This window comes from Aethalodelphis obliquidens, unplaced genomic scaffold, assembly GCF_003676395.1.
Source record: "Aethalodelphis obliquidens isolate GAN/ISIS:26980383/991018 unplaced genomic scaffold, ASM367639v1 scaffold1, whole genome shotgun sequence".
In the NCBI taxonomy this organism is placed as follows: Eukaryota; Metazoa; Chordata; class Mammalia; order Artiodactyla; family Delphinidae; genus Aethalodelphis; species Aethalodelphis obliquidens.
Window position 1 is genome coordinate 6,041,190 of NW_020837945.1, and position 15,321 is coordinate 6,056,510.

At 40.8% G+C, this 15,321-nt stretch overlaps 1 protein-coding gene across 1 annotated transcript; it reads left to right on the forward strand.

Moving 5' to 3' along the window:
* The first annotated feature begins 771 nt into the window (after positions 1–771).
* On the forward strand, positions 772–7,212 carry HMGN1 (high mobility group nucleosome binding domain 1). Its single transcript, XM_027094982.1, has 6 exons — positions 772–922; positions 1,250–1,282; positions 1,374–1,403; positions 1,486–1,536; positions 4,585–4,713; positions 6,335–7,212. The coding sequence occupies exons 1-6, from the start codon at positions 908–910 to the stop codon at positions 6,380–6,382; spliced, it is 306 nt and encodes a 101-aa protein (XP_026950783.1). The 5' UTR covers positions 772–907; the 3' UTR covers positions 6,383–7,212.
* The last annotated feature ends 8,109 nt before the right edge of the window (positions 7,213–15,321 follow it).

Here is a 15,321-nt window from a genome sequence, read left to right on the forward strand (position 1 = left end):
TCCTGAGACAAACCGCCTGCACCCCCGGCCCCCCAAAGGACGGATGACTTAAAAGAAGCTACAGAAAGGCCGGACTGCGAGCAACCTTGTATGGTAGCCGGGCCGCAATTCCATGGCCTTCGCAAAGACCCGCGCCTGCGCACTGGAGACCCGCGCGTGCCCGCGCCGACTTTCCTTCCCACGGCCTCTCTTCCCGCTCCTGCGCACTAGGACCCATTTCCCGCAGGCCAGCAAGACGGGAGACCTATTAGATGGCCTTTCTTACTGACTGAGTTGGGAGAAATTGGTTCGTACTTGAACCTGTTGTCTCTCCCTTCCCAGTCTGTGAGATCCAATTGACCCTAGAGGGGAGAGACCCTATCCTGGGGCTTTCCGGGAGCTGACGGGCGCTCAGGTATCCAGCAGGGTGGTGAGCGGGCTCACCCGGCAACCACGTGGCGGGCCTTCGCCAATCGGCGCGCAGACCGCACTTTGCAGCTCAGCTTCAAACAAACTACCGTGAGGCGAGAGCTGCCTGTGGGGCCCCGCCCCCTCGCCTGGGTCTGGGGCCCTGCGAGACGGCGGGCGGGTAGGGGCGCCGAGAGCGGGGGCGGGGCGCAGTGGTCGAGTGACGGCCCGCCTCACCTATTCGGGGCCCGGGCCGCGGCGCGGTGGGCCCCGTAGCCAATGGGCGGGGGCGGGGGGCGGCCCGGCCGACGGGGAGGGGGAGCCCGCGGCTGGGGGACGCGGGGGGAGGAGGGGGCGGGCTCCCAATCCGGTTCCATCCGGTTCTCCCACCGCCCCCGCCGCGGGTCCCAGCAGCTCGGGCGGCGGGAGGAGCGGCAGCGGCCAGGCAGCCCAGGTTCGCGAAGGCTCTCGGCGCGCCGCGGCCCGCAGGCACCCGGCACGCGCCCGCCCTGCCGCGACGATGCCCAAGAGGAAGGTGAGCGGCGGCCGCGGCCCTCACACGCCCCCCTCCACCGCCCGGCCGGCCCCGGCGCCCCGCGAGGCCCAGGCCCGCCGCGCTCTCGGCAGCGCTGGGCCCGGGAGGCGTCCGGACCTGCGGCGGCGGGCGGGCGCACGGCGGCCCCGGGCGCGCCGTTCTGGAACGTTCGGCGGCCCGAGAAGCAGGGTGGGAGATTCGAACGCGGCGGCGGGAAGCCGCTGACGTCACGCGGCCGAGCATTGTTCTCGCGGGCGGGCGGGCGCTGGGCTCGCGGGCACTTTTGTTTGCGGGCTACGTCCATTCGTCGTCTGCCTTCTCCCGCAGGTCAGCTCCGCCGAGGGGGCGGCGAAGGAGGAGGTAAGAACCCGCTCTTCTTCTCTCCCGGGGGTGGTTTCGGTTTGCACCGCACCCCGCATTCCTTGCTCATTTTCCTTTTTTTCTCCCAAAGCCCAAGAGGAGATCGGCGAGGTTGTCAGCTGTAAGTAAAGCGAGCCCCCTGACCTCTCTTTTCCGTGGGATTGTACCCAGGGAAGAAACTCAGTGCTATCTTTGCCTTTCAGAAACCGGTTCCTGCAAAAGTGGAAACGAAGCCAAAAAAGGCGGCAGGAAAGGTAGGTTTCACACTCACCTTAAGAGATCGTGGTGTCTTCGAAATGCTGCAGTGCCACCTCACGCGCATTGCCAGCAGCTGAGATCTTGACTTTGAGAATCTCGAAATCAACTACAGTTTGATGTCATAGTCTCCTAAAAAGTCATAGTGTTACCTTATTTATCACTTTAATTCTGTGTTATAGTAACTTCAATAAACAATGCTTTTTCTGGTTTGGGTAAAATACAGTAGATGTAGTTATCATCCCGGTTTACAGGAACATAATGTATCACCTTAATGCTGCTGCAGAATTTGGGAAACTTAAGACGGCTAAAAATATTGAATAACTTTCGCTTACCAGGGAAATCCATTCTTTGTGTTGTGTATGTTTTGGTTAGGAGTCCTCTGTTGGTTGCGTGCTTGTACTTCCTCTTTTGACAATATCAGCAAGGCTAGGACTGAGGCCAGTAGATAGGGAATGTGTAAGTTTTTGCATATAAGGTGCTCGAGGCAAGGTAGGGGGACATATCTTATGTCCAGGGGTAGATCAAGAGCTGTGTTCTCTGAAAACATGATGAACAGTCTTCTAAAAGTATTTTATATACCATTATATGTGTAGGAGTTCACTAAGTTATTTTATCGTGAATAGTATCGTGGTTGCTGCTCTAGAATAGATCCATGATTGCTTTATTCACATTGCCGGTCTTTGGGTAGTTGTTGGATATATACACGTAGGTTTGAAAACTTTTAAGTTGGAAAAGCTAAATGTGTGCATGTTATTTGTAACTTTGTGTTTGGATTTAGCATTGATGCCACCCTCTGTAAAGCTCTTCCTTGTTCTTCAGGGGAAATTCATGGTGTGATTAATTTTTGTTTACTCAAAACTTAAGTGAGAGTTTGCTATTAGAAGTCTCTCCCCAAAATCCTTATCGTCATTACCCCTTTCCTAAAAGTGTAGGTGAAAGATAAACACTGCATAATCAAAGATTCCTTTCATTTCATTCTTTAAACATTGTACAGAGCTGAGTGTAAAAATCTTAACGTTTTTTCAATAGAAAGTTCTGTTTGTGATCCTTTTTAAGAGGGTTCAAGGAAGGTGTAGGCGTAGTATGTCAACTTGAAATTTCTTACACCAGAAAATAATGGGATAATTCTGTATGAGAAATAAGAGTAGGCGGGAAAAATAGTGGCTCTTGTTGCAAAAAGTCTGCTTGAACAGTGTACTGTTTTATTATTACACGTTTTATTATTTGCTTTTTTAAATAAACTGATTGGATGGAATACTATGCCTGTTTTCTCAAATTTTTCTTTTCTTTAATTTTTTTAAAAATTTATTTTTATTGGCAGTCTTGGGTCTTCGTTGCTGCGTGCAGGCTTTCTCTAGTTGTGAGTGGGGACTACTCTTCGTTGCAGCGTGCGGGCTTCTCATTGCAATGGCTTCTCTTGTTGCCGAGCACAGGCTCTAGGACCACGGGCTTCAGTAGTTGCAGCACGCGGGCTCAGTAGTTGCGACTCGCGGGCTCTAGTGCACAGGCTCAGTAGTTGTGGCATGTGGGCTTAGTTGCTCCGCGGCATGTGGGATCTTCCCGGACCGGGACTCGAACCCGTGTCCCCTGCATTGGCAGGCGGATTCTTAACCACTGTGCCACCAGGGAAGCCCAAAGTTTTCTTTCTTTATTTACCTGCGTCTGTATTTTGATTTGCCCTAAAATTTTTTTTTAATGAAAACAGTTCAAATTTTACCTCCAGTTGGGTTTGGGACATCAGTTATAATCAACAAGTAAGTTTTCACGTCAGTGTTTCTTGAGAAACAAACCTGTCAGTTCAGTTTTCCCAAAGGAAAAATGATGGGGAGAGGGGAGGAGCCTTTTTCCCCTTTTAGTTTCAATAATATATCTTTGTCTTCATAACCGAATCATTTTAAAGCCTTAAAAAGGAGGTAAAGCTTTTGATGTATTGATTACCATACTACGGACGTGTTGATTTATTTTGTTTTGTGTCACTTTCCGGCTGTTGATAGTTAAAATGGTATTATTTCAGTCCAGGCTATTGCATAGTTCTGTTTTCACATTTCAGGTTTTACATTTTTATGTTACTGTGATAATGGTTATTAAATTAATGAGAAATCTAAAGAAATCAGATTATAAAAGAATCATTTTTAAATACAGAAACGATTGTCACACTTCATGGTGGCAATGTATGTAGCAGTGTTGTCCCAAATATGTTTGTTTAGGTAATTTATTATTCTAAAGATACTGAATTACTAGTAGTTGTCATGCATTCATGTATGGAATGCCATTATAGAAGTATCGGTCACTATTGGTCTTAACTAAGTCGGCTGTTAACTACATTCTCTACTTACAGGAAATACTTAAGTGTCTCCTTCCCAGTTGATGGTGTCCAGAAATACTGTTTAATATTACTTTAAAGTGGCTTAACCTTTGAATCTCTTATCATCATACTAACACCTGTGCTTTTCAGGTTCTTCAAACACCTAAATGAAAACGATAAACTCAAAATTGATCCTTTTAGCTACTTCTTATATGATATCAAGGGACTAACTAGCAGAACTGTAGTAGAGTAGTCAGCCTGACCTTAACAACATGGTGCTTTTCTCAGGTGAAAGGTCTTAACTGTGAGGGTAACCATCTTGTCAAGACAGTGGTTTTGATTATTTTTCCTGCTTAAAGAGTTTGGGGGTAGGTAGGGTTATATTGGGGAAGCGATTCCTCCAGCATTTCTTCACTTCATTTGTTCACTCATGTGGAACTTTAGAGAATAGCGGGTAATTGAGAAAGTGGAGAAGGGTTGTAGCTGAGGCTTTAGGTTTAATTAGGTTTAATTGTTGTAAGTCTGATGACGCTTGGTGTGCAGGTGCTGTTAGGGGTCTCCTCAGTGTGCTGTGTGGTCCTCATTACTGGGGGTGGACCTTAAGGTGTGTCCTGTAACTCAAGAGTGACACACGACCACATTAACATTGCAACTGCGGTGGATGCAATCTCTCTAGCAAGTCAGAAAATGTTAGTAAGTGCAGAGTTGATACTTAAAATATATTCTTGTTCTGTCACAGGATAAATCTTCCGACAAAAAAGTGCAAACAAAAGGGAAAAGGGGAGCAAAGGGAAAGCAGGCTGAAGTGGCTAACCAAGAGACTAAAGAAGACTTACCTGCAGAAAATGGAGAAACTAAAAATGAGGAGGTCAGAAGTGTTTGTGTGTTGTTCATTTTGACTCTGAAGAGTAGATAATAAACTATTTTTATGTAGCAGATAAGGCAGTCTTTATCCTTTAGGATATTGAACAGAGTTTTGTACAGTAACTCCCAAGTGAATGGACAGATTATTTTTATGCATTAGATCCTATTTGAAAATATATGTGTAAATGGGTTTTTTTAAGTGAGTGAACAAGAAATTGTAATGTATTCAGAATTTCAAAGTCAGATTCATGATCTTTATTGTATATAGGGTTCATTAATTTAATTGCTTGTGTGAGTTTTAAAAAAGATTTAATTTACTAAATGGTATAACGTATTTTTCTTTCTTTAACATGACCTAGGGGTTTTCTTTAAACAAATATTCTAGTCTTTTTTTTTTTTCCCAAATTGCTATCTGTAGAACTGCTAATATAATCTTGTTTGGTTTTTATATTCTGGATATTGCTTTAAATTTTTTTAATTGATTCTCATTTGTCTTATTTTTCCCACTTTCTAATAAAGAAGGCTTATTTTTCTTAAAAGCCACTTGTCTAGGATTAAGTAGTAACTTAGATTAAGCAATTAAAAAGATTGATGTCGTTAATCTTTATCCTTTTAAGCTCTGAGAAAAAGAGGTTTTACCTTAAAAAAAAAAAGTGTGTTGCAAGGTTGTGGTAAATAACTTTTTAAGCCAAGCCTTTTTTTTTAACATTGGCTAAGCAGAAAATATAAATAGAATATTAATTTTTAGACTTTCATATTTATAGATCAGATTTTAACGTAATAACTACTTACTCCCCCGATTTGCAGTCACAAATTCCTAAATCTAACCCCAAGTCAAATATTATGTGATAGTAAGATGAAATTAATCCAGTTATAAGGGGAGAATGAGGCCTTCTGAGCCCTTTTATCAACTACAGTTGATTCTCGTTATTCATGATGGTTGTGTTCTATAAGGTTGCTCTGTATGCTGGACAGTTGCTCATAGTGGAAATTCTCAAAATGTTCTCATCACAACATTTCCATCAACAGATCAAACCATAACCTTATTTTATGTGTGTCTGTTTAATGTGTGTTTTGGGTAAGTTAATATTGAACTCAGGGCCAACAGAAACAGCACTATAACTCGTGCCTCAGTGAAGCTGTCTAACGTGTGTCTTCTCCACATGGCGCGTCACAACCTTCTTGCATAGCACATAGTACTGGACAGCACTATACTTGTCTAGTAAACATTGTTGACCAAAAGCACAAAAAAAATGTGAAATGTGTGGCACTAAACAGAGTGTGAAAAAGACACTTGTTTACAGTGTTACAGCTGAAACAAGGCAGAAGGGCCTCAGCTGGGAATGTCTGTGTCGGGTGACTCATATTTTTGCTGCTCTGTATCTGCACGTACATGACCATGGAACATGAAACATGAGTATTGATTTGGGGTTACAAATAAATTTTAGTGAGTCAGTAAATTTATAAATACAGAATCTACAAATAATGAGGATTGAATGTATTGTTAAGACTTAATAATAATAATGAGTAAAACTTACACTGTATTAAATGCTAAATATCTCTAACATTATAACACTGACACAGAAGTCAAATGTTCTATCACTGTTTTTCCTTTGATTTTGCAGAGCCCAGCTTCTGATGAAGCAGGAGAGAAAGAAGCCAAGTCTGATTAATATCACACACCTGGTCCTATCAGTGGTCCCTGTTTCCCTTCTTGTACAATCCAGAGGAATATTTTTATCAACTATTTTGTAAATGCAAGTTTTTTAGTAGCTCTAGAAACATTTTTAAAAAGGAAGGAATCCCACCTCATCCCATTTTTTAAGTGTAAATGCTTTTTTTTAAGAGGTGAAATCATTTGCTGGTTGTTTATTTTTTGGTACAACCAGAAAATAGTGGGATATTGAATATGGGAGGCTTTGATTGTCTTGGGTGTCAGCTTAACATTCCACAGATGGAAGGTAGCTTTTCTATCCTATAATACAAAGCACACTAAATGGCAGTTTGGAGTCAGTTGCGCATTTAATGTCTTAAACACTTTAAATTACTTCTCTTCCCACGTTGTTTTTGGTAGAATTGTTTCCTAAAGCAAACCACTCAGCCCTTGATCTTGGCTCTCCTGGGCAGAGTTTTGTGCACTCTGTAACATCTTTGGTCGTGGTAGTCCAGTTCTTCTAGTAACTGTTAATGTGCTGTGAACGATTGACAATTTGAGTGTGTAGTGTATGTGATATTAAATTGTGAATTAGTGGGAGTTACGATGTAACAGCATATCAATATTTGAAGATATTGGTACTTGATATCCTGTGAAGGAAAATTTGCCCCCAAATTTTAAGCTGGAAAGTCACTGGAATAACTGTTCAGAAAAGAATCACAACTACATGATTTTTTAGGTTTTTGGTACGTATGTTGAGAATTGTGTACAAATTGAAATGTCTGTGTACTGATCCTCAAAACAACAAATAAAATCTCAATTATGAAAGAATTTCTTGGAGCACATGGATTAAGTTGTGGTTTAAATTTCATTTTAAAGAATTTTCACATTTGTTTTTCCAAAGTCTTAATAAAATTTTGGAAGAGTGGAATACTTCATTTTTTCTGTAATACTTCAACAGTGTACTTTGAAGATGCTTTTGTGACTAAATTGGTTTAATGGGAAATCAGTCCCCTGTTAATTATTCACTCTTCCTATGAACTACGCTTATAAATACTGAATAAGCTAGCACGGGATCTTATAGGTTTGTATTTGTGTATTTTCGAGATTCGCTTTCATGCAAGTCCTTCCCTCTGTTTTGCCGTCTAAATAGTCTTTAGAGGTACTGGACACTGCTGCTTTGGCAAATGCAGAAGTGGAGCCAGAGATGGCATCTTGCCAAGGTCACCACTAAAGAGGGAGAAGCCTTGGAACGAAGTTTAGAACTCTACGTTTGATGTTATTTTGCCTGTGGACTTGATTAGTAGGAGGCAAGAATGCTTTAAAAATTAGTCCTTGGGGGGACTTCCCTGGCGGTCCAGTGGTTAAAACTGAGCTTCCAGTGCAGGGGCCGCAGGTTCAATCCCTAGTTGGGGAGCTAAGGTCCTACATGCTACGTTGCTGTGTGGCCTGGCCAAAGATTAACGACGAGTCCCGGGGGATCATAGAACTCTGCAAGGGCTGTGTGCCGCTGGAATGCCCAGTGTGAACAGAGCTCACAGTGGTGAGGTGTGGCATCGTAAAACATGAAACTACAGAAAGAAATGCAGAGGACATTGATTTGGGTTGAAATGACACCCAAAAGAGGGCTTTGGCAACTCTTGGGGAGTGGGAAAATTCTTGGTGGAGGACTTGAAACAGTGATGCAAGCAGATTTGCCTGTAGTTTCTAAGTTTTGTTAGACTGTTTGGATATGCAAATTTAAATGGAGTTGAAACATTTTCTCTTGCTGTGTGTATGGATACTTCATGCGATTTTTTGGTACCAGAATTTCTAGCAGCTACTTGTTGCAGTTAAAGGGTTATCTAAAAAAATAAGGGGAGTTCCCTGGTGGTCCAGTGATCTAAGACTCCATGTTCCCAATGCAGGGGGCCCAGGTTCGATCCCTGGTCAGGGAGCAAGATCCCATATGCCTTGACTGAGAACCCCCATGCTGCAACTAAGACCTGGTGCAGCCAAATAGATAAATATTTAAAAATTTAAAAATAAACCAATGGGGAAAAAAACTAGTGAATTTTAACCCTGTAGCCCATCTGGCAGTGTTCATTTCGTATTACCCAACCGTCCACCCCTAGGAATGTGATAAATGTTTACAGATGCAAAGATTTTCTTATTCTGAACTCATTGCTAGTAATATGTTTAAAGAGATTAATTAATTTTCTAAAAAGCACAACAGGTAAGGTTTTTTCACTTCTTGTATAGATTGATACCTAAAAGAAATTGCCTCTTTTATAGAAAATTGGAATGTAGTACTTCTAGATCCTTGCCTTAAGCATCCTTTTATGATTTTTTAATGATAAAATGAACCCTCAAGTGGGTGTTCTCTTCAGCTGTCAAAAGAAAACAATTACTTTAAAAAAAAAAACCAAAAAACACGTTGAGGCATCTTTTCTGGGATCAGTACTTAGAAAAAGTTAATTTCTTGCCCTTTCAACAACTGGTTGAATGAGAACTGAGTGATAGGAATGGTTGAGTGGAGGTCAGTTCAGATGTCCTAGAAGGACAAGGAAGATAACTGTTTAGTAATGATGCTAACAAATCAGACAATCTCGTTTGTTAACTAGAAGAGGCAGCAAGAACCCTGCATTCTCTTGGCTTGTTTGAGGTTGAATTTGACCTTTCAGATGTAGACTAATCAGGAATTAAGGCATGGAACCCGGTGCCTGATGCGGAGATGCATGATAACCACGGAGGCCCTGGGAAAGGAGTCTTGTCTGGGTGTTTGGTAAGTGTGTATACAAGTGTGAGGGCGGGGGCAGAGAGAAGTGTGTGTGTGTGTAATTTCAGTACAGGGGCAATCCGTGCTCACTGGGGGAAAAACTCAGGAAACAAACAAGCTAAAAACACCCGAAATTATAATTCACTCACTAGGCAACTATTTAAAGATGCATTTTTCTCAGATCCTTTTCTGTGTTTTTACAAGTTTACAAAATTGGTGTCATTATACATACGTGTTTTTTTTTGTTTGTTTTTTGGTTTGTTTTTTGTTATTGTTTTTTTGGCCGAGCCTCACAGCTTGCAAGTTCCCCGACCAAGGATTGAACCCATGCCCCCCTGCAGTGGCGACATGGAGTCCTAACCACTGGCCGGCCAGGGAATTCCTGCTACATCCTGGTTTGTAATCTTTCTCATACTGTGTGAACTTTCTCCTAGGTTAATGAGTATACTTACATAGCGTTTGTAAGCACTGCATACTATTTTATTTCAAGAATGTAATTTGTCAGACATTTAGACATTTTCCCCATTAAGACAAGCATTGTAAAACTAAAATATGGGTGATTTCTATTAATCCATACAGATACATCCTAAATATATGTTTGCCTATCACAGTCCACAGTTGTTCCATGAGTTTGCAGTAAAAATACATAATTGCAAGACAGTTGAGAGTTTCAAGACATTAAGCTTAAATAGGTGATGAAGAGTCTTAAATAGATAATGGGAAGCAGCTCAGTAACAAATTGATTTTCAGATCATAAATGTTTAGGGTTGTTAAAAAAACAAAAACAAAAATAAAGTAAAATCATTTAATCCCAGAAGCTGAAAGTAATTATTTTCAACGTGTTGAATTTTCTTCATATATGTTTGGGTTTTTCTTTATTTGTAAAATGTTTTAATGTTTGCTTGTTTGTTCATTGTATGGCTGTGCCATAATTTGGCCGTTACAGTTTTTCTTTTTAATTAAGGATAATTTTGCCCATACTCAGAAGCAGCACAGTATACTAAATCCCCATATTCTAGTTAACCAGTCCCCAGAGCCATCCAACCATTGCTAATCTAGACCATCCTTATTATTTTGAAGCAAATAAGGATGGATATTTTAAAAATAGTATCTATAAATAGGAACTTAAAAGTGAACAAAATGCACAGGAAGCAGATATTTACATAGGTAGTAAAAATGATTAATTTATCTTTGGTCTTTTACACATTTTGTCAGGGAGTTACATGCAGATTCAATTTAACGAGAAGCTGCTTTTTTCTTTTTGTTTTTAATCCAGTGTGGCTAGTTCCATTTTAGCATCAACATATTACCTTCGGATGCTGATTCCACATTGATTTCTTTTTTTTAAGTAAAACATTTGCTCAAGTTTATTGAGTAGCATTAGATTAGATAGGAAGCATTAAAGAATTGAATACCAGAGACCAAAATAAAAAGTCTGTGCAAAAGATGTGAGTAAAAAAAAAGTTCATCAAAGCCAAGGTATAAAAGAATACATCTAAGTATCACTCTTTAAATCCTTTTCCTGAATATTCTATGAATTTAAGTCTGGGGATCTTTGAATGTTACTAACTTTTATCTGTGACAGTGAATCTTATAAAGGAACTCTTTAAATGAAGTAGAAGAAGGACCTCGTTCCTCTCGATAGTGAGCTTTTAAACGAAGGATATCTATTATGTGAACCCTCTGTCTCTTGGAAGGCTGAAATTCCATGGGTTTCCCAGGCAGCTTTTAAAATCTTTTATGGGGGCTTCCCTGGTGGTGCAGTGGTTGAGAGTTTGCCTGCCGATGCAGGAGACACGGGTTCCTGCCCCGGTCCGGGAAGATCTCACATGCCGCGGAGTGGCTGGGCCCGTGAGCCATGGCCGCTGAGCCTGTGCTCCGCAACGGGAGAGGCCACAACAGTGAGAGGCCCTTTTTTTTTTTTTTTTGCGGTACACGGGCCTCTCACTGTTGTGGCCTCTCCCGTTGCGGAGCACAGGCTCTGGACGCCACGAGGGAAGCCCAGAAAATACTTTTGATTGAACTAACTTTAAGTTGAGCGCTGTAAATGAGAACTCTTGCTCATAAGATCTGGCTGTGGTACTTACTAGACTATGGCGTTGGTTAAGTCCCGCAATGTTTCCTTACATCTTTAACTGTGAAGATTACTGCTGTGTTTTAGGTTTAATTCATAACTGTAAATTCTGTTAATATTACATGTTATCTCTGAAAGCACTTTGTTACCTAGAGAAAATTCAAGTTGAAAAATGTACGAAAACTAATGATACATTCAGTTTATGTATGAAAAAATTTAAATACACTAATCTGTTACGCATGATTCATAGAGAGGAAAAGCTGAAAGTCTTGCATGCTTGGATGTGTCTGTATAAGAATGTGGCTGTGTATTAAAATATGCAAGATTATAATTTCCACCAATGCTGATTTGGGTTTTCACAAGAAATATATTTAAGGACAGTCTTAGCTGTTGTAGCATGATTTCTCACTTTTTGCTTCACTTCTTATTTATCTTATTTTTTTTTTAATTTTATTTTTGGCTGCGTTGTTGGGTCTTCATTGTGGTGCGCGGGCTTCTCATTGCAATGGCTTCTCTTGTTGCGGACCACGGGCTGTAGGTGCGGGGGCTTCGGTAGTTGTGGCACGTGGGCGCAGTAGTTGTGGCTCGTGGGCTCTAGAGCACAGGCTCAGTAGTTGTGGCACACGGACTTAGTTGCTCTGCGGCATGTGGGATCTTCCCGGACCAGGGCTCGAACCCGTGTCCCCTGCATTGGCAGGCAGAGTCTTAACCACTGCGCCACCAGGGAAGTCCCAGAGAAAAATGCCTGTTTTTGATGCTGGCCAAGACCCATTTTGAGTCCCGAAGTTCAGAAGAGCAATGTGCTCCTTTGCCAAGTATCCAGGCTCTGTTTATCTCAAAATCTAAAAAAAACATTTTATTCATATTAGCTCAGTTAAATTAGTTGAATTTAATATTTAGTTCATTTTGGCTTCAAAGATAAATAAGAGGGGCTTGGCGCAGTGGTTGAGAATCCGCCTGCCAGTGCAGGGAACACGGGTTCGAGCCCTGGTCCGGGAAGATCCCACATGCCGCGGAACAACTAAGCCCGTGCGCCACAACTACTGAGCCCACGTGCCACAACTACTGAAGTCCACGTGCCTAGAGCTCGCGCTCCGCAACAAGAGAAGCCACCGCAATGAGAAACCCGCACACCACAACGAAGAGTAGCCCCCGCTCGCTGCAACTAGAGAAAGCCCGCACGCAGCAACAAAGACCCAGTGCAGCCAAACATAAATAAATAAATAAATTTATTTTTTTAAATGGGCATTTTTCTTTACAAAGAAAAATATGACTTGACTGAAGGACGTGAAAGATCTGAATAGATGAGGAATACAATGTTCCTAAGAAGAGTCAATATTTAAGGGGGTCAGTTCTTTATATCTAAAAATGTAATGCAATTCCAATCAGAGTGCCAGTAGAATTTCCATCAGGAATTGGAAATCTGATTCTAAAGTTCATCAGAAAGAGAAAATTGTGAGACTAGTCAAGAAGTTCATGATAAAACAATATGAATAAGGGGTCCGTGCCCTACCAGATATCAAAATGTCCTATAAAACTACAGTAATAAAAGCAATGTGAGGGACTTCCCTGGTGGTCCAGTGGTTAAGACTCCACGCTCCCAATGCAGGGGGCCTGGGTTCGATCCCTGGTCGGGGAAACTAGGTCCCGCATGCCACAGCTAAAACAAAGATCCTGCATGCCGCAGCTAAAGATCCCACACACGGCAGCGAAGATCCCGCATGCCACAACTAAGACCTGGCGCAGCCAAATAAATAAATAAATAAATATTTTAAAAAATTAAAATAAAAGCAATGTGATTTTGGAGCAGAAATAAACAAAAAGATCAATGAAACAGAATAGGCCAAAACATTAATTTATGATAAATGTGGCATTTCAAATCACTGAGGAAGAGACCATTCAGAAAAAAGTTTCAGTCCAATTGGCCATCCATTTAGGAAACTATTAGTGAATTAGGTTCTCTACCTTGCACTACACACAAAGAAAAATTCCAATCGATTAAAAAATCTAAATATAGAAAAACTCTGAAAGTATAGAATAGTTTTATAATTATGAAATGGGGAAGGCCTACCTTTCTCCACAAAGTCATAAATCTGAAGCCATAAAGGAAAAGCTGCATATTTGATTTTGTCATATTTTAAACTTTTATTTGGTGTTATTTAAGCAAACATCTGAGAAATGTTAGAGAGGGAGAAAATATTTGCAATACGTATAACAAACTGTTAAATGTCCAAAGTAGAGAAAGAATTCCTTTGGTCAATATGAAAAAGAAAAAACTCAACAGAAATAAGAGCAAGTGATATGAAAAGACAATTCACAAAAGAAATATAAATTTTAAAAATAGTTATTTTTTAATTGGAAAATATGCATACCATAACATTACTGTTTCAACCATTTTTAAGTGTACAGTTCTCTGGCATTAAGTACATGTACATTGTTCTGCGACCATTCATCTCCAGAACTTTTTCATCTTCCCCATTGAAACTCTGTATCCATTAAACAATAATTTCCCATTCTCTCCTCCCTGCAGTCCCTGGCACCCACCATTCTACTTTCTGTCTGTATGGATTTGACTAAGTACTTCATGTAAGTGGAATCATGTAGTATTTGTCATTTTGGGCTTATTTCACTTAGCATAACTTCAAAGTTTCACCCATGTTGTGGCATGTGTCAGAATTTCCTTCCTTTTTAAGGCTGAATAATATTCCATTTTATGTATGTAACACATTTTTTTAATCCATTCTTCTGTTGATGGACACTTGGGTTGCCCCCATCTCTTGGCTACTGTAAATAACGCTGCTATAAACTTGAGTACAGATTGTCCTCGACTTACAATAGAGTTACATCCTGATAAACCCATCCTAAATTTAAAATATCATTAAGTTGAAAATGTATTTAATACACCTAACCTACCGAACATCCTAGCTTAGCTTAGCTGACCTTAAACATGCTCAAAACACTTACGTTAGCCTACAGTTGGGCAAAATTGTCTAATACAAAGACTATTTTGTAATAAAGTGTTGACTGTCTCCTGTAATTTATTGAATACTGTACTGAAAGTGGAAAACAATGGTTGTCTGGGTACAGAGTGGTTGTTGGTGTCCGGTTGTTTACTCTCGTGATTGCGGGGCTGGCTGGGACCTGTGGCTGCTGTTGCCCAGCATCACGAGAGAGTATCAGGCAGCATGTTGCTAGCTCAGGAAAAGATCTAAATTCACAATTCAAATTTGTGAACGTGTATCACTTTCACACCATTGTAAAGTCAAAAATCATAAGTAAAACATCATAAGTCAGGGACCGTCTGTATTCAAATATCTGTTTACATCTCTGCTTTCAGTTCTTTTGAGTATATTTCCAGCAGTGGAATTGCTGGATCATATGGTAATTCTAGGTTCAATTTTCTGAGAAATCATCATACGATTTTCCACAGTGGCTTCACCATTTTACATTCCCACCAGCAGTGCACCAGTGTTCCAATTTCTCCACATCCTAACAAATAACATTTGTTATTTTCTGTAAAAAATAGTTTTAACTGCACTAGAGATGAGAGCAAATAAAAACAACAGATACCATCTTCACCTATTGATTGGTTAAAAAATGAAAAAGAATGATATTTCATGTTGGTAAGGATGTGGGTTTAAGGGCATGCCTTTACACTTGCTGGGTCAAAGTATAAATTGGAATGACCTTTTTAGAGCACAGTTTGGTAATAACTTATCAAAATTTTAAATTAACATATCTTTTGTGATGGCTAATTTTATATGCCAATGTGGCTGGTCCATGATGCCCAGATAGCTGGTCAAACATTATTCTAGATGTTTCTCTGAAGGTGTTTTTGAATGAAATTTGCATTTTAAACGGTGAACTTAGAGGAAAGCAGCTTGCCTTCCATAATGTGGTGGGCCTCATCTAATCAGTTGAAGACCTGCATAGAACAGAAGACTGACTTCCCCTGAGCAAGAAGGCTTTCTGCAGCAGATGGTCTTGGGACTTGAACTGCAGACTTGGGACTTGCCAGCCTCCATAACTGCGTAAGCCAATTCCTTTAAATAAATCTCTATCTATATATTACACATTCTGTTTCTCTGAATGTGTTTAATACATCCTTTGACCTAACAATTCACTT